The following is a 26,356-nucleotide window of genomic DNA, read 5'->3' on the forward strand; positions in this document are numbered from 1 at the left end:
CCACCAGTGCTCGGTGAACAAATCCTTCAGCTTGTCTCCTCTAACCCCGACGTTCAAGGGCACGCAGGGGTCTTGGCCACTGCGACCAAAGCGATTTACAAATACAAAGTGCAGAAAGATGGGCACTGGAGAGCCATGGATGGACCCTCACAGCTGTTTTTGCCCCTTAAGGGTCACTTAATACGCGCAGATTGTGACTTCTGAAATTCGTGTGACGTTTTGTTTTAAAAACCTTCAGGATGGCGCTGCGTGAAATTAAAAAAAAGCAAAGTAACAAAAATGGAGTCACATGACAGCATTTGCTGCAGCAGTGACGGGCGCTGAGGGACCTGAACTCTCATCTAAGTCCCCAGGTGGACCCTCCAGGTTTTCGGCGCATGGTGGCCCATCTTCACATGTTGTTGCCCCAATGGGCCCACCGTTAGATTTTTGCTGAATGTTTCTTACACCGTCCTTTGACTCGGAACTCCAGCTTCATCTTGTCCTTTTGAGTCCCACGCGCCTGATGCCACCAGGTCACTCCACCTGTCCTCACCTTTGGGAGCAGCGAGCAGCAGTGTCCTCCTGGCAGACCCAGAAATTCAAGCCCTGATGGAAGCACCAGGCTGGAGCTCGAGGTCAAGCAGTGTGAGCCATCATCATCATCATCATCATCAGACTGGCGACAGTGGCTGGCGTCGGCTTGAGTGGACACCAGGGGGAGCCGACGAGGGGCCGCACCAGCTCTGCTTCAGCAGCTCTAACCCTGTCCTCACAAAGTCCTACCCTGACGCTGAGTGACAACTTTCAGAGAGAGGCGGAGCTCAGAACCCAAATGTCAATCAACTTTCAGAGAGGCGGAGCTTAGAGAGCCAATGGGAGGCTTATAAAGAACAGGATGATTAACCCTTCGTTAAATGGAGCTCTGCTAGCTGGGACCCCCAAACACTCTCCAAGTCTCTGCTTGATCTTCTTTCAGGACACACAGCAGGACGGGGCCTTAGCTGTGAGGTGGACCCCCAGGGGAGCGGCAGCTCAACCTCCTCGGACTTGATTGAGGACTTCCTGGCACTCAGAGGTCCGGCCGTGGGGGCTTTGCACCCTCCTCGCAGTGGCCCAGCTACAGGGGGTCCACCTAAAGCCCACCCCACCCTTTGGATGGATGCTGGTCTGGCGCCCACTCCAATAAGCCACTCGGCACACGCTGGTCAAGACCTCAGTTTTAATGGAGGCAGTACATTCCAGACTTTTATTTCCATTCTAAAATTTAACGGTACAACACACGGCGCTTTTTAGAATTTATTCAGATATTCACCTCATAAAAGCTGCGGTCAACAAATAGAATTAAAATTAAAAACCAAAAAAAAAAACACATTAAAAACCATAAAGTAAGCGACCTGTGACCCAAGGCCTTAACTGGGCACCGTGGGGCGACTTGGCCTTTGTGGTGACCAGCCACACCAGTAGGTATACAACAGACAAGAGTGTTGGCACCCCCTAGTGGCGGTCCACAAGGACGCACTCTGTGCCCACGTCTGCCATTCTGTTTGCCAACACTCTCAATTCAAAAGTCACCTGTGCCTTGCCAAAGCACCCAGAGGCAACAAGGGGGCATCAAGCCCAGGCACACGAGGTTCTTGTCAACGCATAAAAAGGTGCAAAGCGAAGTCGAGTGACCCAAACCGAGGAGAGTAGAAAAGTGTCACCCGCAGCTCGTGCGCACCAGGACTCTTCACATTTGAGGTGACCAGAACAAAAAAAAAAAAAAAACCAACAGCAGAGCTCAATGGCATTGGCAGGCACATGATGGACCATGGGAGCTGCCAACTATCAGGACAACGATGCCCATGAAGGAGAGATGAGGGTGTGCCAAGCAACAGGCACAGCCCTGCCCATTCCTGTCCAGTTTGCCCTGCAAATTAGGTGGACCACCCACTTTAGACGTGACAAATGTCAGCTGCAACTGGCACCACAGAACTGGTACGACCACCTTCAAAGGAACATACACAGCAGCTCAACCACCAGGTGGCAGACATGTGGAGGGCTGGGATGGCCAGAACTTCTGGCATCGATTTTAATGTGGCAGCCACTGCTAACTAAAAGAAACATCCAAAGTGTTGGTGGATCTCCTGGCTGGGCATCCAGGGACCTGGTATCACAGATCAGCAGACAGCTGGCATCAAGGCTCATTTCACAGATCCCTTACATGGCACAGAGTCAGTGCCACAGCTCCCTTGAAGAGTGTTGTGATGGTCCATTCAGTGGGTATCACAGTTCACAGAAAGTGACATCTCATGTGACTGGCATCACAGCCACCAAGGTTACAACTTGCAGGGCATTGCTGGCTAGAAGATGATGGGCATTCTGGGGCGGGGGCTTGGGAGGACTGAACCAAATGGCAGGCAGCGGTGGACTTGGGGCTGTCAGTGAGAAGTGCCAGTGGGCAGCAGATGAGGAGAGCAGATGGCAGAGCCGTCTCCCAAGTCTGCCATCAGGGACCTTCCAAATCTTTGAAGGTTAGAAGTACACAGCGACTTGGAAGGACCCCACTGGCCGCTCACAGGCATGTGTGCTTGGCCTAAAAAGGCATGTATGCCACCCTAGTGAAAGTGAGGGGCACGTCCATCATACTCACCCCCAGTCACACAGCTTTCCAGTTAAGACCAGTTGAGAAAAACCAAAGCAACTCCAGTGTGCCAACTCAAACGCATTCCTTTTTGTTTTTCTTCCCAAGAAACCCCTGGCTGTCCGGCAGGCTGGAAAAGTCCTGGAAAAGTTCAGGAGCGGGAGACGTCCGGGGAATAAAAAAATGAAACACCGCACTGCGGGACGGATGAGGGATCAACACGGCACTGAAGCGGACAGCTGCTGACCACCCCACGCGGTCTGCACGCGACGCTATTTACACGGGGTGCGTGTGCCCGTCACACAGGTGCGCCAGCCGCGGGTCACGCCGTCTCACTGGGGGCCGTCGTCTTTTTCTTCGGCTGCCTCTTCACCGTCTTGGTCTGCGGCTGGAAAGGGAGACAGAAAAGAGGAAGACGAGTCAGGTGGGCACGTCGAGGTCACTTTGGACCTAGAGATTTGGGGTTGGCCCCTGGGCACGGCCAGTTTATTATTAGAGGGTGCCAGTGGTTGGTGATGGGGGATCTCTTCTTCACTAAAGAATATGCCAGGTCACTTTCTAAGACCACTTAATGCAGACAAGGGGTGTGGGGGTGCAAGGCAGGAACAAACCCTGGCCAGAGTGCCAGTTCAATGTAGGGCACACAGTCGCACGGGCCAATCCACTTAACTTGAAGACCCACCGAGACACGGGGAGAACATGCAAACTCCATGCAAGGTGGACCCTGGTCATGAAACCTGGTCTCCTTACTGTGAGGCAGCAGTGCCAACAGTGTGCCACCGTGCTGCCAATTGAATAGCAGAAATAAAAATCAGAAATCATAGAAAATACCTTTTAATTAGGGAGGGGATTTGCGGGATTGTTTGGCTATCCATCTAGTCGTTGGTCCAGCACCAATGTCAGACCTGGCACAGTGCAGCGTGGCTGCATGGCATTGCCATTCCAATCCTGATTCCAAATCTCGTTTTGCTTTTCTTGCTGTGAGCTACAAGTGTGTTTGTGATGCCCTGGCCCTCTGAAAGACCCCCTCCTTAAAAAGTTTGGGGGGGCGGCTGACGATTTGTATCTTATAACCACACAAAATGGCTGCTCTTGTTCGGGGGTCTGGTCCCTGTTCAGTTGGAATGAAAACGTGGGCACAAAAACAAAAGCACAAAGCAAATGAATAAATTGTAGGTCAGTAATGAAGGAGCGGGCATCACAGCCTTGTGCCCAGTGAATGGACCGGGCCTAGTGGACCTTAAAGCGAGGGGAAAACCCACCAGAAACCTGCTCCCCACCCGCCGCGCACAAGGCCTGAAATGGCGCCATGTTGGGGTACCTCTGCCTTTGCTGCCGGCTTCTTGACCGTTTTGACGCTCTGGGCACGCTTGGGCGCTTTGTCCCCCGTGTCCTCGTCGGACTGCTCGGTCCTCGTCTCCGTCTGCTCCCCGTCTGACTTCGAATGGACGTCCTCGCCGGGACTCGCCGCTGGCCTGGCTGTGGAGCAAAGAGAGCAAAGGGACGTCAGAGGGGGCACAGTACCATGGTCACCTTGGTCTTATATAGCGCCTTTACAGAAATGATTTTACATCATGTCCTCTACAGCCGTGTTTCAAGCCCAGCCTTTCTGCCATGTTGACCACCCTGCTCGCCATTTGGTCTTTCTTGATTTTTTAACTCCGAGGGAAGGAAGAGGATGGACTTGACGTTGGTGTGGCTTTGTGTTTTTTTTTTTGTTGTTATTCGTGGGACTTTTGTGTCCCCCCCCCCCCCAGCATTTTTGATTTTGCCCTCCACAGGTTTGTGCTCTGAGAAGACTACCTGCACCAGCTTGAAGTTCTGCACTCGTCCCCCTTATCCAAGTCGGCCATGTCTCAGATTCTTCCACCACTGAGGCTCTTGGGTACACACGGGTGGGGGTGGCACCAGTGGGCTCAATAGCCCACCTGCAATTGTCTGTGCCTCAAATGTCACATCTATAAACATTGGGTCCCCATCCGTGTGCCTTTGCCTTTTAACCAGGACTGGCACAAGGTTCTCAGATACCAATCCCGGAGAGGCTGGGGCGGTTTGGGTGGTCTGCACTGGCCGCAGGTTTCTTTTCCAGTCACTTCATTATCACAGCTGACTGAGCAGACTTGAGTTGGCTCCACATTTGTGCCAGGGGTTGCTAGGCACGGGCCAGTTACACTTGAGGGGGGACCAGAAGAGCTCAAGGGCGCCTCTACAGTCCACAATGTGTGTACATGAAGGAGAGGCGGGTGGTCTCAAAGACCAAAATATGTGCTGGTCATCAATTTTTGCCCACTTATTTCTCTTCTTCTTCTTCTTCTACCCACTCGACCCCCACTGGTTTGTTTCTGGGGGGATCTGGGGGTGGATGTTGGCTTTCTGACCCCAACTCGTAGTCTCCTGTGGGAGGTCACATACAAGTGGGCTCTTTGGGTGTATATAGCGCCTTGTCCTCGTTGGCGTTAATGTGGATAAGCAAGCTGCCACCACAGCGCCCCCTCTGGACACACGCACACATGGCGCAGTTCTGAAAATGGGAACACTCACTTTCTGTCCCCACCCAGCAGAGTGACAGGACCACCTTCAGCAGCTTAAAAGCAGAGTGCGCTCCACAAGCCGTGCCCCCCTCCCCCAACAGACCACCGAGCCATACCTTTACCACGGGGCACAGCGCTGGCCACGCTGGCGTCCTCCAGGGAATCCAGGAGGCTGCTGGTAGACGATCGGAGTCGGGGGTCAGCAGCGTGCAGGTGCAGGGTCTCCTCGTCTCGGATGAGAGTCAAGTCCTGCATGCTGAAGCTGCGGAGCTTCTCGGAGAGCACACCCTGACCCTGCCGGAGACAAGAAGTCAATCAGTCAATCAATCGATCGATCGATCGGCTCCTGCCAGGCACACTCAAGAGAAAGCCGACCCCACTAAATGCAAGCCAACGGGGGTCAGAAAGGGCAGCGCTTGAGGGAGTGCAGGAGCTCCCGCTGGGCTGTATAGCGACTTGCATAGCAGACCACAACACGTCCTGCTTGAGATACACAGTGGGCAGCTAGGAACGCCAGTATCTGAGAGCAGAGCGGGCACAGCGGCACGAGATCTGCCAGCGCTGAGAAGACACAGGAGGACAGCAGCGGGGCAGGAGATGAGAAGCAGAAGACGAGTGACAGTCAGAAGGGACAGGCGATGACAAGAGCACCCAATGTCAATAAGGAATCCTGGCGGACCACTAGAAATGTCTTCCTTCTAGGAGATGAAGGGGCTTCACAAAGGGGGCAATGGTGCCCCGCTGCCAAGAAAGGAGAGGACATTAACTGAACATTAAAAAACAAAAACCTGAGCGACGTGAACCTTCACTCACGGGGGCTCGGGTTTAGACCCCCAGGACGGCCTGCACTGACGTCCCACAAGGTAGGTGGCATCCCGGCGAGGCCCTCGTGAAGCGTTTGGAGTCCATCACCCCCAGACCACTGACAGGACAAGCCCCCCACCGTTCTGCTAAGCTCCACTTGTCAACACAAACCCAAACTGATGCCCTTCTTGAAACGCCCGCACAGAAAGACCACCAGATGTGCTTACGGGACATGAAATTACAAATCTTAACACAGAAAGTGAAACCCAATGAAGGAGAGACGAAGGGCGACTTCTCAAATTTAGAAGGAACAAAAACTGATCGGAGGGCCGCCTCCGCCACTTTAGTTTGTTTCATAAACTCCAAACGCTGGCGAGCTTTCTAACGCCATCTGAGGCGAGTGACGGCACAATGCATGTGAAACATGTGCCCGCGTATCGTGAGGGTCACCACCGTCTCTGCCCCATCGGCCCCTCATGTGTGTGCAGCGCAGCGTGGCACACCTGAGCTTGCCATTCTCCGACGCTCCCTTTTTTGAAGGCCCCGCCTTTTCTGCATGCCCCTCCCCTTAATTATCTGCACACAAAAGGACGGAGGTGCAGGACGAGACACTCAAGACATCGTGGACCGTTCTGACCCCCCATCTGACAGACACACAGGTGACGAGAGGAGCACAAGGCTTTACGTATGACGCGGCGATGGCCGTCTGATGGACAAAACGCGTGGAGAGACGAGCGCAGCACGTGATTGGTGATCGAGTGTCCACGAGATCCTGGAGCTCGTCTGGCTGCTGGTTGAGAACCGAGATAAGCAGGGACCTCCAGTGTCAGGGCTGAACGGTGGGCAGCGTGTCTGGCCAGCCTGTCTCAGTGGTACCACATCCCACCCTGATGTCCACTATCAGGGTCAGTCGGCCATCAATGGTGCCAACCCTGGCACCTCAGCTCCTTATTAACAGGAACTCCAATCGAATGAATGAATTACAGGAGAAACAAAGGCGCCCACCACTCAGCTTGCCCAAGTCCACCCTCACGCTGGTGTGGATTTCTTTTCCCAAATCTGCTAAATGAACGCGTCCCCCTTGAGCCATCGTTCAGGGATTTGTCAGGTGAGGAGGACAGGAGTTTCAGGGTGATGGCGCCGGACCGCCGAGGTGTGCCGTCTGTCTGTCCTTCCAGCTCCAGTGATAACAGGTTAGCCCCCCGGGTACCACAGGTCTACTGCCAACCCCCACAAACGTAGCCTGAATGCCAACAAACAGTCGGGTGGTCTGATATGGCGCTGCACTGGTGTCACCTGAGAAGAGAAGTGGACCCAACCGTCATCACCCGGGATTCATGGGCCATCAACCACCCCTGTACTGCCCACCCCACATCCCCCCACCTTGTGATCTGGCCCACCAAGTCCAAGCAGAGACCCCTACAACGAGCTCTGGCCAATTGTTCCTGGCACTGTCCAGACCCCAGCAGTGACCCAGGAGGACTTCCTGTGGGAGGAATTCAAAAAGGCCCAAATTCGGACCCCAGTAACGGGGAGCTTGGAGTTGAGAATATCAGGGGAGACGAGAAAAATAAAATAAAAAGGGGAGACCCCCGCTGCTCTCCATGAAGACGCGAGCTTAGAAATACAAACAACTCGAGGTAAGTGGCAGCGGCTGGAGGGCACTCAAACATTGAGGAGAGAGACCCCCCCCACCACAACAGCAGCAGCAGCCCCATGACGATCAAACGGTGGGCTCACCTTGGCAGCCGCGGTCACCGCTGCATTCGCCGCCAGGTTGAGGCCTCGCTTCCCGAAGCGCATCATCGTCTCGTAGCTGCGGTCCCTCGCTTGGCTGATGTACTCATCGATTTCCTGCCAAAAGGGCGAAACATAAAGAATTAGAGTGGCACACGGGCACCACGAGCTCAGGGTCTCACCACCCACTGCGTTCACGTGCTGCTGTGCCAGCACTCGGAGCTCCTGCTTTGTACGTCAATTTCCAGAAGGATTTTGGGAAAAACACAAACGTGCTGCGGGTTTGAGACCTGTGCCCAGCAAAAAAAACGAGTTATGGAAAATCAAAAAACTAAACCTACTAGCACGGCAAAGCGACCTCCAAAACACCATTTGTGACTACGCTGGCTTTGGTTGGCTTCCTTTCACATTCCTGACCGAGGTTAAACGTCAGCGTCACAGCACAACTCCATGAAGCTCTGTGGACTTCTGACACACACACAGCACGTGAACGCAGCGTCGGCAGACCACACCCTCATCCTGGGGACATCGAAAGCCCCCCCATTCCGACACAAGCCACTTTACATGGACGTGCCTACCTTCTCCTTGTTAGAAAGCGTCGGGTGGACAAACTTGCGGTACAAAAACACTGGAGCCTTTGGTGTAGGGCGAGAGCAGCCAGATGACGAAGGCGATCTTCAGCTCAAAGTAAAACGGGAACCTGGAGGGTGAAGCACATTCGTTACGCCAGCGCCCCCAAAGCTCGCCAGTCCTGCCCACCTCATTCTTCTAAAATAACATCAAGTTGGGGTCTGAAGGCCCCTGAAGTCCTGCGGTCCACCACACTGCGTGGTTATTTAGTCCAGGTGTCTGTGCTTCTCCTCCTGATGTTTGTGGGACATTCACCCTTCACAAGTCTCCATGGGGGTCTTCACCCCCAATCCCACCCTGCGTTTGTGACAAACTCATTTTAAAGTCCCTGTCTTGATCCACTGGACTCATTCACTTCATCATTTTAAAAAAACTCTTCAGTCAGGTCTCCTCTTCATCTCTGAGAAGGCTCAGCTCTTTGAATCTTCAGAACTCGTCCCCTGTAGCCCCCCGTAATCAGCCGAGTCATCTTCTCTGGACCTCCTCTAGTGCTGCTATGTCCTTATGAAGACCCAATCTGCACCAAGGACTCCAGATGAGGCCTTATAAAGCTTGAGCAGACCCTCCTGTGACGTGTACTCCACACATCAAGGCGCTATATAACCCGATTAGCCTTCTTAATGGCCTCTCATCACTGACTGCCAGGTTATGACGTTGACTCCACTGTGACGCCAAACTCCTTCTCATGGGGTGGACTCTCGATTTTCAGACCTCCCTTACATTGTCACACTTGCGTGTCATTCTTTACATTTACTGACATTAAACTTCATCGTCCACCAATCTGCCCGCGCCTGTCTGCTGTCCAAGTTCCCCTGTGATAATATAACGGACTCCAAATTATCTGCCAGTCCACCTATCTTGGTATCATCTGTAGACTTCACCAGCTTGTCCCTTATATTCCTATCAAAATCATTTCTAGATATTAAAAATATTGGCGGCCCCAGCACTGCCCCCTGCTGGTCACCACTCTTAACATCGGCCAATTCTGATTGGCTCAGACACAGGAAGGGTGATGGTGCAAGGAACCAGTCGACACTCCCACTTCTTTTACTCTGATGCCCACCCTGTCATGTGGCACCTTATCAAATGCTTTCTGAAAGTCCACATCAATAATCTCATCTTCTCCTCGCTGGTCGTATCCTTCTGTTGGCTCCTCATAGAATTCCAGCATGTTGGTAAAACACGACCTCCCTCTTCTGAGCCCATGCTGACTGTCCTGTTCTTGCCAGCTTCCTTTCTTCCATTAATTTCCTGTGATGCCCGTTAAGCTTACTGGCCTGTAGTTACTTGGCTCTGCCCATTCACCCTTCTTATATAATGGGATGATATTTGACATTTTCCAGTCCTTCACAATCTCTCCAGTGCGCAGTGACTTCCTATAAATACGCGTTAAGGGTCTCAATCTGCACTCGCTGACCTCCTTAAGACCTCTGTGGTCCATATTATCTGGTCCTGGTGATTTGTGTGATTTCTGCCTATTTAATCATCACAGCTCTTCTCTTTTTACAATTCCCAAATCCCTCAGCACCTCCTTAGTAGTCCCTGTTACTGCTCTGAGGTTATCCACTTGCTCACCTGTGAAGAGCTCATTAAAATGTGACTTTAGGGGGTCCGCTATTCCACTGTCTGTATCTTTTAATCCCCCTTTACTATTCCTGATGCTCTTCACCTCCTCCTTGACTGATCCCTTGTGATCGTCTTTCACTTTATCTGCTCTATTCCTCTCCAATGGTCTTTTAGGCCCCCTAATATCCCTCTTGATGGTCGCCCTCACGTGTCCCATGTTTAGCGTTGGTGTTCCTCGTCACGTACGTCTTATCTGCTTTTTATTTCCTGATCTCCTTATTTAATCACCACGTAGTTTAATTTTTGACTGCTGTCAAATTTTGGGATAAACTTTGTCTCCTCACCTGCATTCTGCCAGACTGCATTATATTCTGGTCATGTGACCCCGGCGGTCCAATCACATTTAACCCTTCGATTCTACTCTGGTTATTACAAAGCCCTAAATGCCGACAGGCTGTCACTTGTCACCAGTTACGTCTTTACCTTCCGTCTTGAGCTCCGCCGTCTCCTCAGCCTCGATGTGACGTGCAGGATGGCTGCTTAGATGGCTTCTCGGTTTGTAATTCTGCCCAAAGCACACGTGATACTCACCAGCTAAGGATGATATCCGTGAGCGTCTCCGCCGTGGTGAAAAACGCAAAAACAATCCAATACATCATCCATTTGACCTGGCGGGGGGGGGGTAACAAAAAAAAAAAATGAGTGGGCAACACCTGACGGGCACAACAGAAAGATGGCACACATTGTGGTCATCACTCTCCTATCATCTCCTCTGTTAACATCGAGGTCAGAGTGCAAACACTACTGAGAGTAAGTGACGGGCAGTCCCGACACTCAACGCACACGTCAACGTCACGGAGCAGGAATGACACGGAAACGCGGAGGAGAGTCCCACAGGCCAAAAGTGAAACTGACAGGACGCCCGATTTATTCAGGATTACGTCGCCTTCTTATTCAAAAGTCCCGAGCAGATCGCCCAGGCCGATTCCGAGACACGTGAGCTATGAGGACAGATGAAAGGAGCGGACCCTCTGCCCACTTGGTGCCACCGCTCTACTGCCCATAAGAAAAGACCCCAGAGATATGGGCAGCCTTGGGATCAGCGGGTAGAAAGCTCAGATGGGCAGAGTGACCAGCAGAGGGGCAGACGAGGTCCCCAGGACAGACTCCGTCTCTGACTTGGTCCATTATAGCCCGCTGTGGACCCCAGTTGATGCTGCCGACTGTATTTTTGGTTTCTTCTCCTGCTCAGTTCTAACATGATCTGACGGTCGGACATCACATGACTCCTTGTATGCTAATCAGTTCAAAGCACTCTGTCTGACTTCTTCTGTGTCTTTGTGTTAATAAAAGGACAGGCGTCTGTGCGTCCATTTGCTTGTCATTCCAACAGATGGTGCATCACAAACTTTTGCAGTCATGCATTTCATTACTATAAATGTTGATGATGCGCCATCGGTTGGAATGACACATTGTTTTGGAGTGAAATGTTGTATACACATTAAATAAATATTCTGCACGTCTTTTATTTGTAAGTCAGACAAAGCAAACATAATATTAGTGTTTCAGGATTTCAATGAGGAGCAAGGCTTTCATGTCTGACTTACCGAGCCCCCCCAGAGTCTTTAGGATATGAAATTTACTGCACGGTTTGTGTGTTTGCCTCAAACTATCAAGCTGGCAAACTTCAGCTCAACAAATGGCATCCATTACTCGAGGACAGGAGGCATCAGGGCAGCCTGGCAAGGGGGACGCTGTTTGGACTTGCAAGAGCCACCAACTGCGGGACGAGCTGTGCCGGATTTCTATTGGTCTGAAGTTGGCCAGTTGGGATCAGAGGCCATTCTGTACCATGACGTCCTATAAATTTGGTGGCTTTACTCCTCCCTCCATCTCTCTCGAGGGCCATAAAGACGACACACGGAGGGGCGCAGCTCAGCAGCCATATTGAGAGGGGCTGAAGAAAGCCGACTTGACCAGAGACATTTGAGTAGCTACAAGTCTGTGGGCCGCCTGAACTCCACATCAGTATTTAGCAGGTTGCCGATATTCACGTGGACTTTGCGGATTGTTATTATTTTATGAATGTCATCAGTTAATAAGCAGGACTTAAGTTACAACTTTAAACAACGCGTCTTTTTATGAGCAGTGGGACATCTATGGGGTTTTGAGGCCTTCTGATGAGGGCTACACAATAAAGAATACAAAAGGGGACAGTAGAATAATAAGAGACAGCACACTGCATTCCAACAGATGGTGCACTGCCAACGTGAACACCAAGGTCTGCATTCATTACTTCGATTTCCACACGTCTCAGACGGGGAGCACAGCTAGGGAGTGATAAACTTGGGGTTTGTATCTGCCGGAGAACCAACTGCACTCGGTGAAGGGCGCTACACAGAAACAAACTGAATCAGACTGAAGTTAGGCCGCTAATGCAGATCAAAAGGTGACCCGAATCAAGGGTTTAAAGTTAGGAAGGCCCTAGCTGGGATTTTAAAAGGAATTCTTCATCAAGAGCACGGTGGGCGGCACTTGCTGAGGGTACACGTCACACAGAAGAAGTGACCAAGAACTGTGGTGGACAGCAGGACTTGGGGACCATCACAACTTGACTCAGACCAGTGGGCTCGTTAGCCGATCTCAGGTTGTGGTCCTTTACCTGTGTGGTTTACGGCTGCTCTTGTTTTGCTACATTAAGCAGGGCAGATCTCCAGCACGTTTCATAGACCTTGGTGAGATTCGTCATCCCTCAAGCCGCCTTTCATTTTCCGTTTAAATTTTCCTTTACTAAGTTACTGTGTCAGTTGGTCTGTGGTCTCATTTGCTAAGGGATTCTCAGCAGCAGTGCTAATGTGTGTGATGTGCCATCTGTTGGAATGAAAAATGCAATGCCTTACTAGAAGTGTTGAAAAGTCCATTCCAACAGATGGCGCAGCACACATTAGGCTGAATACGCCCAACTACTATTAAATAGAGTAGACGGCGACCGGCCAGAGTAACAAGCCCACTTGAAGCCCACCGCCCAGCGGAGTCAATGCAGATACTTACATACTCCTTGACATTCTTGGTCTTCACCGCCTTGTAAGAGGAGTAGGCAGGATACAGCGTGCCGAAGATCAGCCTGTGGAGACCAACAACAAGACAGACACAGCATCAGGAGAAATGCCAGTCACAGGTTGGCATGTCCTGCTGTACCCCACCGGGTCAAAGGCACACGAAAATCCTTCACCCTGAAGCAGCGAGCGCCGCCTTTAAAACACATCATGGAAGTGCAAGATGGCTGAGAAGAAGTGTCATTATAAAGAAGAAAGGGGGCATCTCATAAATAAACAGGGACACTTGAAAGACAAATCATATGTCATTGTCTCAGAACTGCAGAAGTGACAACGCTGACATCATCAATGACAGAAAACGGACAAGCAAGCAGATCAGGGCCTTTAAGTTTACTACAAGGGGGCTGCTGCAGTCTGTGCTTCTGGCGATGCCACGGTCTGCGAGCACAATGGCGGGGCGTCTGGCATTTGGGGTGCTGCTGTGGCCATTTCTGTAAGTGACCAGAGTTACAAAAAAAGAGTAGGACGGTGGACAGCGAGCTGTGCCCTTCACCAGCCTCCATCCTCAAGAATTTAAAAGTGGTCACTGGGACCAAGTAATGCCATCCAAATTCAAAGCACATCACTACGGTCACCTCTTAAGGCTCAGGTGTAGTCCGTAAACCGGTGACATTCACTGGTGACACTACACCTGGAGCAGTGGCAGACACATCTCAGTTGCTCAGTTGTCTAGTTAGCTACTAGACAAACACACAAGCGCCACGGGCTGGATGGGCTCCCCTTGTTTGTCACTTATGGAAAGGACAATTTGCACCTGGGATTAATGAAGGATCTCAAGTCAAACAATCGGAACTTGGAGATGTTCTTCTGTTCTGCTTGCTCTCCGTGGTCCTCAATCAGCACCGCCGCTCTCCTCTCTTCCTGCTTTGTCCTTTCTATAATGTGGAGTGTGCAGTACTGCAGAGGAGAACTCACTAGCGAGTTGAACAGCCACACTCTTTTAGTTTGGAATGTTAATAAGTGACCGCTGGGATCCGCCGTTTGAATTCTCGGCCTAATTTAAGACACTTGAATCAGGTCACCCCATCACTTCGTTTGCTGCAGTCCTCCTCACTTCTTCATCCTCTAGCGCCGCTTTGTCTTGGCTGTAATATGAAGAACACAGCGGTGCACAGACGAGACCTCACCAGGTATAACCTCCTGTGATTTGTACTTCACACATCAAGGCGCTATATAGCCGGACTTCTCGCTGACTGCTCTCCATGGTCCTGAACCAGCCCAGCTGCCCTCTTCTGGACTTGTTCTACTGCTGCTGTGCCTTCTTCTGTAATATGGAGACCAAAACCCCAAGGTGCACACACACACATCCACTGCCACTTAAAAGTCTTGTACTCCACACATCAAGGTGCTATATGACCGGACAGCCTCTTAGCCTTAATTAATGGCCGTCTCGCTGATTGCTCTCCATGGTCCTGAATCAGCCCAGCTGGCCTTGTTCTGTAATATGCAGACCAAACTGGCCCCTCAATCCAAACCCCCATACCCCCCCCCCACCAGCCAATCGTGGCACTTCCAGGCGAGGCCTCACCATTAAGCCACTTAAATAAAGTCTTGTACTCCACACATCAAGGCGCTATATAACCTCACAGTCTCTTAGCCTTAATTAATGGCCTTCTCGCTGCCCTCTTCCTGTAATATGAAGACCAAACTGGCCCCAACAATCTAAGCCCCCCCCGCCAAGATCCCCCCAACAAGGCACATCCATGCGAGGCCTCACCGTTGAGTTAAATAAAGTCTTGTACTCCACACATCAAGGCGCTATATAACCTGACAGCCTCTTAGTCTTAATTAATGGCCGTCTCGCCGATTGCTCTCCGTGGTCCTGAATCGGCCCAGCTGCCCTCATTCTGTAATATGGAGACCAAACTGGCCCCACAATCCAACCCCCCCCCCATGACCCCCCCACAAGGCACATCCAGCCGAGGCCTCACCGTTGAGTTAAATAAAGCCTTGTGCTCCACACATCATAACCCACCATGCTATTTGCTCTCCTAATGGTGTCCAGTGTCTCGTTGGCTGTGTCCACTAAAACTCCCAAGCACTTCACATGAGGCGCACTTTCAGGTTTCAGAGGCGCCATTGTGTATTCAAACTGAAATCTAATTACTATCTCAATTCAAATCAAATCTAATTCTCTCAATTCATCATCACCTCAACAACAGTAATAACTAAGAACTCCTACTGTTGGACAGTTCATTTCAAACTGCTACTGTTCTATTTATTGTTTTTTAGAAGTGAAAGGCGCTATATAAAAATCAACTGAGCTGACTGGCGGCTGGCACACTGGGCACGTCACAAACACGGACGTCTGCTTCACAAGGACAAGTCAAACGGGCCGTGCGAGTCCTCAGATGGCAGGCTTTGTGCTTCTGTCTACCGCACATTCAACCTTCAAGCAACACTCGAGGCCTGGGGGGGGGGGGGATGGGGGAGGGACGCAGCCCCCCATTATTAATTCACAAGTGGTCTTCATTTTAACTCACTTACTTTTTAAGATTCACAACTCTTCACTGTTTCCCCCAAAAGCAAGCCAACACATGAAGAGCCATCTTTTGTCCCTCGTTCCGACGTTGCCTCCCTGCCATTCTGTCCCATGTCCCTGTCCCCACCATGAACCGCAGCAGCGCCAGCTGAACAGACCACCACACTCGACCAGGACCAGGGGGGCTGCCTCACAAGTCCCCACATGTGAAAGACTCGACTTTGGAAGCAGCAGCCTGCCAGTTCCCTTGTGACGCAGACTCGCGTTTAAAAGGCGGACAGCCAGTTCTTTTATTAAATCGGCCGATGCCTTCATCCAAGGCGACTTACAAAGTTAAAGGAATAAAGTGAAGATCGGAGACACCGGACTGTACCCTCGTCCAGAGGTCACGGCTCAGAGAAAGTCGACAAGGCCTGCCGAGGCACAAAGCAGCCATGGAATTGAAGAACGGGCCTCGTCAGTTGGGGGTGAAGATGGCAGCCCTCCAGAGACCCCCAGAGTTGGCTACTCATTTCAGTTTGGCTTTTGGTGAAGAAGAAAAACAAACAAGAACACCCAATGATGGGGTCTGAATCCTAAAAAGCAGCTCAATGAAAACGAAGGCCAACAGACAGAGGAACTGGTCAAGGATGGGTGGACGACGGTGGACGACTGCAGCCACTGCGGCCCTCCAGGCTCCACGATGGACGCCCCTGCTCGGGGCCTCCACTCCTCTTTAGCTTCTCCAAGTCTGTCGACCGGTGGGACCCCCAAACAAACCCTGGATGAGGCCTCACAGTCCACACTTGACCAACGGCAGGTTTGCTTTGGGACCAGCACTGTCAGATGGCGTTCTTCATCCACGCCAAGACCCCGCCATCACACAAACCTCTCCCACCGAGCGCGGCAAGAGTGCCATCTGATGATGATGGAAAGGAGAAGTTCATCAAAATGTCGAGACACAAATCGGACGTCCTTGTCTGGACCAATGATGAGGTGCAAACGAGCTCAAGGAAGACAAAGCCACAGCAAAGGTGGAGTGGGAGTTTGGCCAAAGTGGAGAGAGTGAAATGTCAAACGTGTCAAGCAGTCATGGCAGTCGGTGGGCGCAGAGGAAGCCCACCACAGGACAGCCGAGCTCAGCAGTAAACTCCATCCTCACTCCTGCTGCTTTCGGTGGTCAAAAATGCTGTTTCAGCTCGGGTGGCAGACCCTGCGTTTTCAAATACACCTGCGTGACTGGGGACGAAGCCCAAAACCAGGGGTCAGACACTCTGGGGGGGGGATGAAGGGGGGGGGGAGGGCGGACGTGTCCATCTGTCAAGGTCAGTAGAACAAAGCAGGGAGAAACTGCGGCCAGTACGGCGGTCAGCATGGTGGTCTGTCTCAGCACAAGACAGTGGGTGGTAGGAGGAGTTTAATGAAAGGGTCGTGCGATGAAGTGACGTCAAAAACACGAGTGGGCGCGACCCCAGAGACACAAGGCGGAAAAATCAAAATCGAAATCTGTCAGCCGGAAAAGACGTCAAAGAGAATTAGGGTAGAAAGTCACACAGCAAACGTTAAATTGGTGAGCAAGAAACACAAGAGACCACCTTTTATAGGGTCCAGCCAATGATGTCATGCATTCCAGGGGGATCCTGGGAAAAATTACCTTCGGCAACAACTGATGTAAAATGTCAGAAAGTAGAAGAATCCAAAATGGCACCTCAGGAAGACAAAAGACAGAAAAACAAACAACCCCCCCCCATAAAACTCCCCAGAGAAGGCAGAAAACTATTAATAAACTACAGAGTGGCACATTTAGAGATGCCAAGTAATGCGCCTCCCTAAAGGAAGTCCAGAACTGGACACAGGGGGCAGGTGGGGGGGGGGGTGTGCCCACTCCAAGGACATAAAGGGCATCACGGGCACAGGCGAGGCTCATATGACAATTCCTACACAAAGTCGGGATTTCTAAACCACAAACTTGCCGAGACTTCCAGTTCTGCAGCATTTCGACGAGCTGCACGTCCTACGTGGACTTTGGTGGTGTTGGCATTTTAGTGACACCGCAGTGACCAGCAAGTTTCAGGGAGGCGTCGGTCACTTCCCGATGTCCGCTCGCTTGTTCTAATGTTGTAACGACAGGATTTCCGCGTGGTGGTCTTTGTACCGTCGGCTCCAGTTCAGCACAAGACTCCAAGAGGGCGGCTCAAGGACATCTAATTCAGCTTATAAGTCGGTCATCATCACAAACAAAGGACACCAATGCCACCAACGGTATTTAAAGGACACAAAACGTTGCGGTGTGAACTTTGTCCGTCTACGTATTTTAACTGCGGCGACGTTCTCCCCTCGTCATTGTAAGAAGACAGAGAGCACACGAGTGGCGTAACCTTTGCTTAACCCATTTGAGCGGCGGGTTTATTTGCTTCATCAAAGCGACTGATGGATGTCACTTTTGTGTCTTTTAAATATTTAGTCACAGGGTGATGTGATGGAGATTTCAGTTTTGATTTATTTTGTTGATCCCTGAAATGATGTTTGGAGCCCCCAGAACAATAATCAGCTTAAGGGCCTTCTCAAGGGCAGTACTGGGACTTGAATTGGGCAGCTTTCCAGATGCCAGTGTAGACCCTTAGCCAGCGAGCCACCACCCCGCCGGCGGACACAAGCGCTGGGCACACGCACTGTAGCTTTACTCTCTCACTGCTGACTATCGGGGATCTGTTTGCTGACAGGAGCGTCTCCTGGGAGTGTAAAACAGGAAAACCCTCAGTGTGAGGCCTTCAAGTGGAGGGCACCTCTCTGAAGCCAAAGGTGACACGGTGAGCAAACCCGAGATGGAAACTGCGCAGACGAGATGTTGGTATGCTTGAAGGACTGGTGTGTGACACGCAGGGGAGAGCGGAGCTGGGCAGGACGTTATGCCGCACTCGCCCATCCATCCCTCCCTCCTCTAAACCCGCTTCTCTCTATGGGGGCTAGACCATCCTAGTAAGTAATGGGGACAGAAAGGGACAACATCTGGACAGGGTGGCAGCACATCACACACACATCAGGGGACAATCCACCAAACCCTCAGGCCTTTAAACTGTGAGAGAAAACAGGAGCAAACCACCAGGCAAATGCCACACAGGGACCATCAGGGTGTGACCCCCCCCCCCCCCGGTCTCCTTAGTATGAGCCAGCAGCTGCGTCACCATGCACCCAATTCATTGATTAACATATTGACATTACCGGTGACCTTAAAAATTGAACAACAAACAAAAAAATACCCTCTGGGGCTTATTTTAGTAACCTAGTTCAACTGTAAGGGGGGGGGGGGGTGGAGGCAGACCCCCCAACCCTCTCTAACCCACGCCAAGTGTCACCAAGTCCTCAAGTTCACATTCACTGAGTTTTCTGTGTGCCCCCAGGGTTTGAAAGTAAAGACGTCACTCAGGAACACGGCCAAACACGTATGCTGATTAGCTCATGAATATTCAAATGGCCATTTGTTAAGCCATATATGGGGACTGGTGGGAGGTGATGGGGGTGTGGCTACAAGAGGAGGCAGGAGCCCAGAGGTTTATAAAAGAATTTGGCCCTGGCGGCGTACGTTTGGTTTTATTTCTTGTGCATTTGCTGTTCTTGCCGTCCTACTGGTAATTAAATTTTAATACAAATCTAAGGGAGGCTTTAGCCACGGGACCCCAAACACAAAGTGTCAACGCCACGAGGAGATCACCGGGCGCAGAGCTAAAAGTGATCAGAGCTAAACCTACGCCAGGGCAGGTAGAAGGAAAATCTGCAATCTTGGACTGGGCGCCAATGCACGGTGCCAGCATCTGAAGGCGTCACATGATGAAACCTCCAGGAATGCACTACCCAGCGTCCTGCCACTGCTGTTGAGGCAATGAGACCGGAAAAGGGCAAAGGACAAACGAAAACAAGCTGGCACCACTGGAAATCCTAAACAAAATGGTAAAATAGAAGGACAAGCCCGATATGGCACGGCATGTGCTACCGAAAGTGCTGGAGTGACGTGGGTGAGGGCAGGGGTGGGGCTTGGAGTTACCCAGTATTTGCTTCACAACCTTTCTGGTACTGGTGCCAAGGTCCAAAAGCTGGTATCCATACCAAAGTCCAAATATTACTAGCGCTCCAACACTAGCTGTGCACCACCACTCGCTAACACGTTTGTTACAAAATGCGTTTTAGTCTGAAAATCACAAACAACTTCACGAGAGCGGGACCAACGGACATCATCCAGACAAGAACAGGACACGGACCTCCAGCCATACACCACCACCTCTACACCAAAGCTCTTTAATCCATTCCGTGGCCCCTAGCGGCTGGGGTCCAATCTGGGCGGGCCGCCAGTCTATGCCATGGCACGCATCTCTGACACGGAGGAGGGCACAGCTGGAGAGAATGGGAACGTCAAAGACCTCACGCTGAGCCAATGGGCCCCCAGAGCTGCCCAATGGATTGGCTGCATGTACCCAGTTTACTTTCTGGTGTGTGTGGACGACAGTGGCATTCATAGGATCCTCCACAATGGCCACAGTAGCTGGTGGATTATGAGGTGGGCATTGAATTGCAAAGACAGAGAAACTGAACACAGCGGGCAAAGTCAGCCACCCTGGGATGGCAGGACCTGATAAACATTTGAGACTAACATGGTGGGCACCTGGCAAGGCCTGACAGCAGGACCAAAAAAAGTCCACAAATGTATAACAAGATATAGCGCCTTGAAACCACATTCAGACCACTAAACGACGTTCACACTTAATGGTCTACTCCCCGAGTCCATCTTCTAAACTGCGTCCGTTTGCTAAAAAGTGAAAATCAAAATGGTGAGACCCCCCCACACCCCCCATAAAGGTCTCATCTGATTGACTTCGCCAGCTTGTTGGTGGTCTCCACCAGCTCTCAATTCCTCCTTGGCCACTGCAGAGGACAGCAAACCAAAATGAAGCCAAAAGGGCACTGAAAACAAGTCAGGGAGGGGAGGAGGAGGAGAGACCTGAGGGAAGGGGACAAGACCACCTCAAAGGGGGTGAGAGAAGGGGCCTCAGACCTCAGTGAAGTCCATCATACAGCAGGGATGCCAGGCCAGGCCAATCACCGAATAAGAATGGCACTGGTCAGACAGGCTGGCATGATGCCAGTGCCATGACTGGGGAGGACATTTATTGGGAGCAGCCCCCTGGCTGAAAACAAAACACACACACACACCTCTGTCTGCAACTTAGAAGACTTTCCCCATCTTGAACCCTCAGCCTTTATGTGTGCCATAAATTTAACAGCCAGGTGGCACCAGCACCATGTTGTGGGCCTGGCAGTCTGGTCACAGCACTAGGAAGACAAACGCCGCACCACCCAGAGAGATCATGGAGGACAAACGTCTGTCAGGACAAGGGGCTCAGCTGCCTGGAATGGAGAAGATGGACGTCCATGAGTGGCCCAGTCAGAGTCCTGACCTTAACCCCATCAAACATCTGTGGCGAGACCTCCAAACGGCGGACCACTGCTGCTCCCCAAGTGACCTGGCACAGCTTGAGCAGAACTGCTCTATGACGTTGTGCCAAACGAATTCTCCCCTCGGTGGCCTGCTGTAAGAACACGGCGAGGTGCCAAGGATTCAGACCCGTGGACGGCGGACATGTTGGACTGGCAGCTGCCCTTTTGTTTTACTCCCTCATAATATTTTAGATTAGTAAAGTGCCTTTTTTATATTTTTTCCCCCCTAGATATTCCAGCCTAGCCTGTGTGTTTTTGGGGGACCCTATGATTGTGCCCCCTAGTGTCCATATGGACTTGAGCTGCAGCAGATTACAACACTGATGCCAGCCTGTCACTCAACAGATTGGATTAAGTCAGTTAGTGATGGACTGGCACCCTATTGGTCCTGCCCTGTGCCAGCTGGGTTAGGCTCCTGCTCAGGGTACAGCGGGTTTGGAAAACAGATGGAATGCCAACATGAACCTGCTGCTCTGTAGAATAATAAATAAGCGCCCAGATTGTTTAACTTTGTAACCGACTGAAGAGGAGTCTCACCGGGCACACAAGTAGAATGGCATGTCTGGCGTTCAAAGGTCGTTGAGAGCTTAGAGGAACGTCTTCTTGGTACTGGAACTCCTCAAGTAACGTCACGTTTCTGTCCAGCGAGAACTTGTCCCTGAAGGTCACACAAGCTGGGTGCCCACGCTGGTCAAGTCTACAGCTGGATAGAACAATGACAGAGAACAGCTGAATCCTGGGACGTGTGTGGAGCTACAGGGGACGTCACGAGGGGCTTCAGAAACTCTGGCATCCACGTGTGCCCCCAGAACCAGTCACCCACCACTGCACTGCCACAACGAGCCTCTGGTGTTGGCACCTGCTACAATGTAGGATGGACGCCTAAACTCTGGGGGGCTTCATTACATCCTGGTCCTCTCTGCTGCCTGAATCCCCAGGAGGTGCCAGTTTGGCTTCATGATTGATTATTTTCAGGTTAAGAAACCCACATTCTCTGTGAAAATCCCAAGAGGGGCAAACACTTGTATGAAAATGGTTTGGGGGCTGCAGACTCTCTCAAGGCCCTGCGTCCCCCCAGTCTGTGTCTCCAGTCTCGGGATTTCTGATTACAAATTAAAAAAGGACTCATGGAGGGCAACACGAGGACCACCTTCTGCCGACCAGCGCCTTGTAGTAAAAGGACCAGTATTAAGTGGCGGTGACAGGCCGATGTCACCTGCATCTGCACCAGTGACAAGTAGCGGGGGACCGAGCGGCCAGCGGGCCACCCACAACACAAGCACACGGCACACTTGGCACTCGCTTTGTCTCTGCGGCTGACAGACTGAGTCCCCATTGTCACATTTCGCTGACTTGAGTGGCCGCATGGACTCGCGTGACAATGGCCCGATTGTTTCGCACTGTCATGATACACTGAGTAAGAGCCGGGCGGCTAGCGTGCAGTCCCTCGGCCAGCTAACTGGGCCTTCTTGGGGTTCGCTTCACCCCGGTCCTAAAATGGAGGCTCATCAATGCGGCACGAGGCTACTTTCATTGGCATGGCAGGAAATCAAAGCCACCCGCCACCTCCATTAATAACCGGGGGTGCAGGATGAAGAAGCGAGTCCGAGCCTGCGGTGCGAGCCCCTCAAGTGCCAATTTGTCACTTGATGTCATTAAAATAAGCGGATCGGCACGTCGTGAATAAGACACCACCGGGCGGGCGCAGGCCGACCAGCGCAGCATCGCGGAGTTCACCGTGGAGGAGCCGAGTGGTCAAGCCGCGCCTGGTGGTCACCGCAGCCCCCCGGGCTGCCCACCAGAAAGCTGAGCGGCGCCGCATCGTGTCGGTGGAGGCCAAGCGCTGCAGATTTTTTTGTTTGTTCTTCTTTCCTGAAGATCCTCGTGAGGACGACATTGTCGCACACAGGCGGCCGTCTGCTTCGCGAGCGAATGAATAAAAACGAAACGGCGGCACGAGCGGAGCGCCTCGCTGTCTGCCGGCCGCCGGTCCGCCTACCGCGTTAAGGTGTGTCCGACGTGCGTATGCTGCAGTGGGCCCCCACACGACAGCAAAGCATCTCTGCAGCGCGAGCCCCCGAATCCGACGCCCCCTGCCCCAGACACCATAAATAGCTCAAGTGGATTGCGATGCCGAGGATTTGCGCTACTTACACCACTAATCTCGAGATGATCCACGACACCATGTTGTTCGATTGGCCTCCTGTCCTCTAATGCAGCGGCATCCCGGCGGCAGCACAAGTGCGCACCTCTCGAGCGGCTCACATCCGCCGAGCACCGACACCCCCCCCTGCAGTTAAAGGGGCTGCGTGAGCCGCCGGACGGCGAGACCCTCAGCACAGAGAGCGGGGCTGGCGCTTCTTCTTCTGCTGCTGCAGCTGCTGCTGCTGAATGAGCGAACGGCGCACCTCCGGACAGAGCAATGCAATGCAATACAGCGCCCCCTTCAGGCCGCCGGCGCCACGGCTGCGCACAGCACGTCGAGCTCACCCGCAGCTCCGCGGCGCTTTAACGGGGGCTGAAGGGAGACGGAGCCTCGGCTTCATGTTAACGTGACACGCGTGCACGCTCTGCCTGAGAGCCGTTAAAGATCAAACTGAACGTTCAGTCCATCTGCAGACACAGGCGGCGGGCAGCACCAGGCCCGGGACGGGACGCCACAAAAAAGGCACATCGAATGTGAGCAGACCCGTTTAGTCCAAACAGGACCCTGGATGTGACCCCCGTGGTGAAGTGTTTAAGGCTTTGGACCATTAGAAGTGGCGTCACAGGGGGGTTTGATTGATTCTGAGATTTTAAGCCCCTGATCCTCCTGCATACCACCACCCCACCATCTGTCATACATTCGGGGCTCAGGGAGAAGCCCCCCCACCATCACTCTTCAGTGGGACAGCTCTGGGAAAAATAGCAGAGGGGGCCAAGACCCTCACATCTGCAAATCTTAACAACGCCTCTGACCTGAGCCCCTGAAGGTTGAGGGTTCAGACCCCACTGCTAACACTGTGTGACCCCGAGGGAGACACTTCACCCTCCTGTGCTCCAAAAGAAAAGAAACCAGCTGCCTGCCAAAGGGTGTGAGTCGCCTCGGATAAATAAATAAATCAACGGGCCGCTCACTGGACGGCCCAGTATGGCCCAATGGGAGCTCTGGACAGGATGCCAGTCCGCCACTTGTCATGTCAGATTCCAGGGTTGCAGGGGGTACTGGAGCCAATCAGAGCTGGCATAGGGTGCAAGGCAGGAACAAACCCAGGACAGGATGCCAGTTGGTCACAAGTTGAACACAGACACACACACACACACACACACACACACACACACACGCGCGCGCGCGCGCCCCTGGGGCCAATGCAGTGTCACCAGTTCACCTCAGTTCACGGGGACAACATGCAAACTCCATTTAGGGAAGACCCCGGATGTGAACCCTGGTCACCTTACTGCGAGCTAGCAGTGCCCCACCACTGTGCCACCAAGTCACTCCAGTCCACCGCATTCTTACTCAATTTAGCGAGCAAAAAAAAATAAAATAAAACCTTTCCGTCAGGAGCCTCGGCCATCGAATCCAATGCGGCGCTGGCCCCCCAGTGTGGCGCAGCAGTTAAGGCTTTAGACTTCAAATCCTGAGGCCGGGGGTACAAATCCCACTACTGACACTGTGTGACCCCGAGCAGGTCACTTCACCTGCTTGTGCTCCAGTTAGGAAACAAGAGAAATGTCACCGATTGTATGACAGAAGCTGTGAGTCCCCTTAGATAAAAGTGAACGTAATGGAATAAACAGACCAGAGTGCTTCCTGGCCAGCTCCAGTACAGCCAAATGGGAGCTCTGGGTGGGATGTCAGCCCACCGTGTTGTGGCTCAAGTTGGCACCTCCACGTGCATCTACAGAGCCCTGAAAGTGAATAAAAATGACGGCTAGCATGTCCCACCACAATCAAGCGTCCCAATCAGGCCTCACATGACTTAAATGTCACCTCACACTGGGCATGTGTGTCACAAGCGTGTGACTGTCTCTGCTTCATCAGGTGTGCACAATGGCGTGGTGCCTTCATGCAGGCGCAGTAAGACCCCAGTAAGGCTGCAGATGCTCCCCAAGGCCGGCAGGATGGCGAGTTTTGATTTCTCCAATCCCTTCATTGTCACCCAGCCACACCTGTTAGGGGGGTAAGCACAGGAGGACAAGCCTTTGGTGTCCTGATAACGGACTGTCAGCTTGTGTCACCTCCTCTGTCCATCCGGTGTACCCCTCAGACTAAACAGAAGAGCGGGTCGCGCCACTTGTTGGAATTCTGTGCCAGCATGGTGACACAGAGATGTCAAGTCAAGTCCCGTGGATATTCAAGTATTGACCAGGGAACGGATGCGATGAAGAACCTCGAGACCCCGACACCTCAGGCAGTCTGTGTGGAGGGGCTGCCCTGGCAGGAGCACATCAGCCACAGGCAGTGCTGGTCAAGGACCACAGAAAAGACCTGGAAAAGAAAACAAGGCCCACCAAATTCACAAGGTGATTAAACAGGCAGGCTGAGGGATGGGGCGCTCTCTGGACCTGCTGGAGGTGGCGGTGGAGCCTTTGGCTTCTGTTCAGTTGCCTTTTTCGTTGCTCACTGTGCTGTTTTTAAGGTCTGTGCGCTCTTTTCGCTTTCATGGTTCTGCTTTGTCATCAATTTTCGTCCCACTACTTGTACAAAGCGTTGAGCCCCTTCATTCTTTAGACATTTCCTTCAAATCGAGCAACACTCAGCACCCCGGAGTGACAACGTCAGGGCGGGAGTTTAGAAATGTAATCAAATAAAAATCAACACGAGTGTTTGAGCGTCAGACGGATTTGGACGAGAAGATGCCATTCAGCCCAAAAAAGCTCACCAGTCCCATCCACTCATCTCCTCCGAGGGTCTCAGGTGGTCCCACTCCACTGATGTTTCTACACTTCATTGCTTTGTGACCCCCCCCACCATAACCTATCATCTATGGAGGTGGGAGGGGGGCTTTAGATTCGCCAAAAATTTCGATCTCCGGTTTTCGACGTTCCCCTGATACCGAAAACCTCGATATCTCGATGAGGTGTGTGTCTGTGAGCTAAAACGGCCGGACGGAAAACTGGAAACTTCAGGCTGTTACGAGATGATGGTGTGCTGATTAGAGGCACTCGAGAGGACCCTCAGACACCGGAATTCATTCTCAATTCTTCACGTCCATTGCTATCGTAATGACATATTTTATTAATCAGAAAGATCACAGCGGTAAATAATTCATGTTATCGAATTGTTCGGTTAACTGGGCTCAGAGGGCACAAAGCCTACTGACGCTGACCTCCCATTTCTGTGGAATCCAACTCAGTTTACCGGACGAGGTTAGGAAAGACACCCACCCGACTAGACAGTAGAAGGTCCCACAGGTGAGCAACAAGCAAGCCG

At 52.1% G+C, this 26,356-nt stretch overlaps 1 protein-coding gene across 1 annotated transcript; it reads right to left on the reverse strand.

Moving 5' to 3' along the window:
- Positions 1 to 1,187: 1,187 nt before the first annotated feature.
- On the reverse strand, positions 1,188 to 23,441 carry LOC114642870 (receptor expression-enhancing protein 2-like). The gene is given in 9 exon segments (XM_028791627.2): positions 1,188 to 2,993; positions 3,927 to 4,084; positions 5,253 to 5,430; positions 7,681 to 7,794; positions 8,256 to 8,300; positions 8,302 to 8,377; positions 10,465 to 10,541; positions 12,925 to 12,997; positions 23,095 to 23,441. Coding segments are annotated over 9 exon segments (819 nt in total). The 5' UTR covers positions 23,127 to 23,441; the 3' UTR covers positions 1,188 to 2,927.
- Between the last annotated feature and the right edge of the window lie 2,915 nt (positions 23,442 to 26,356).

This window comes from Erpetoichthys calabaricus, chromosome 11 (assembly GCF_900747795.2).
Source record: "Erpetoichthys calabaricus chromosome 11, fErpCal1.3, whole genome shotgun sequence".
Lineage (NCBI taxonomy): Eukaryota > Metazoa > Chordata > Cladistia > Polypteriformes > Polypteridae > Erpetoichthys > Erpetoichthys calabaricus.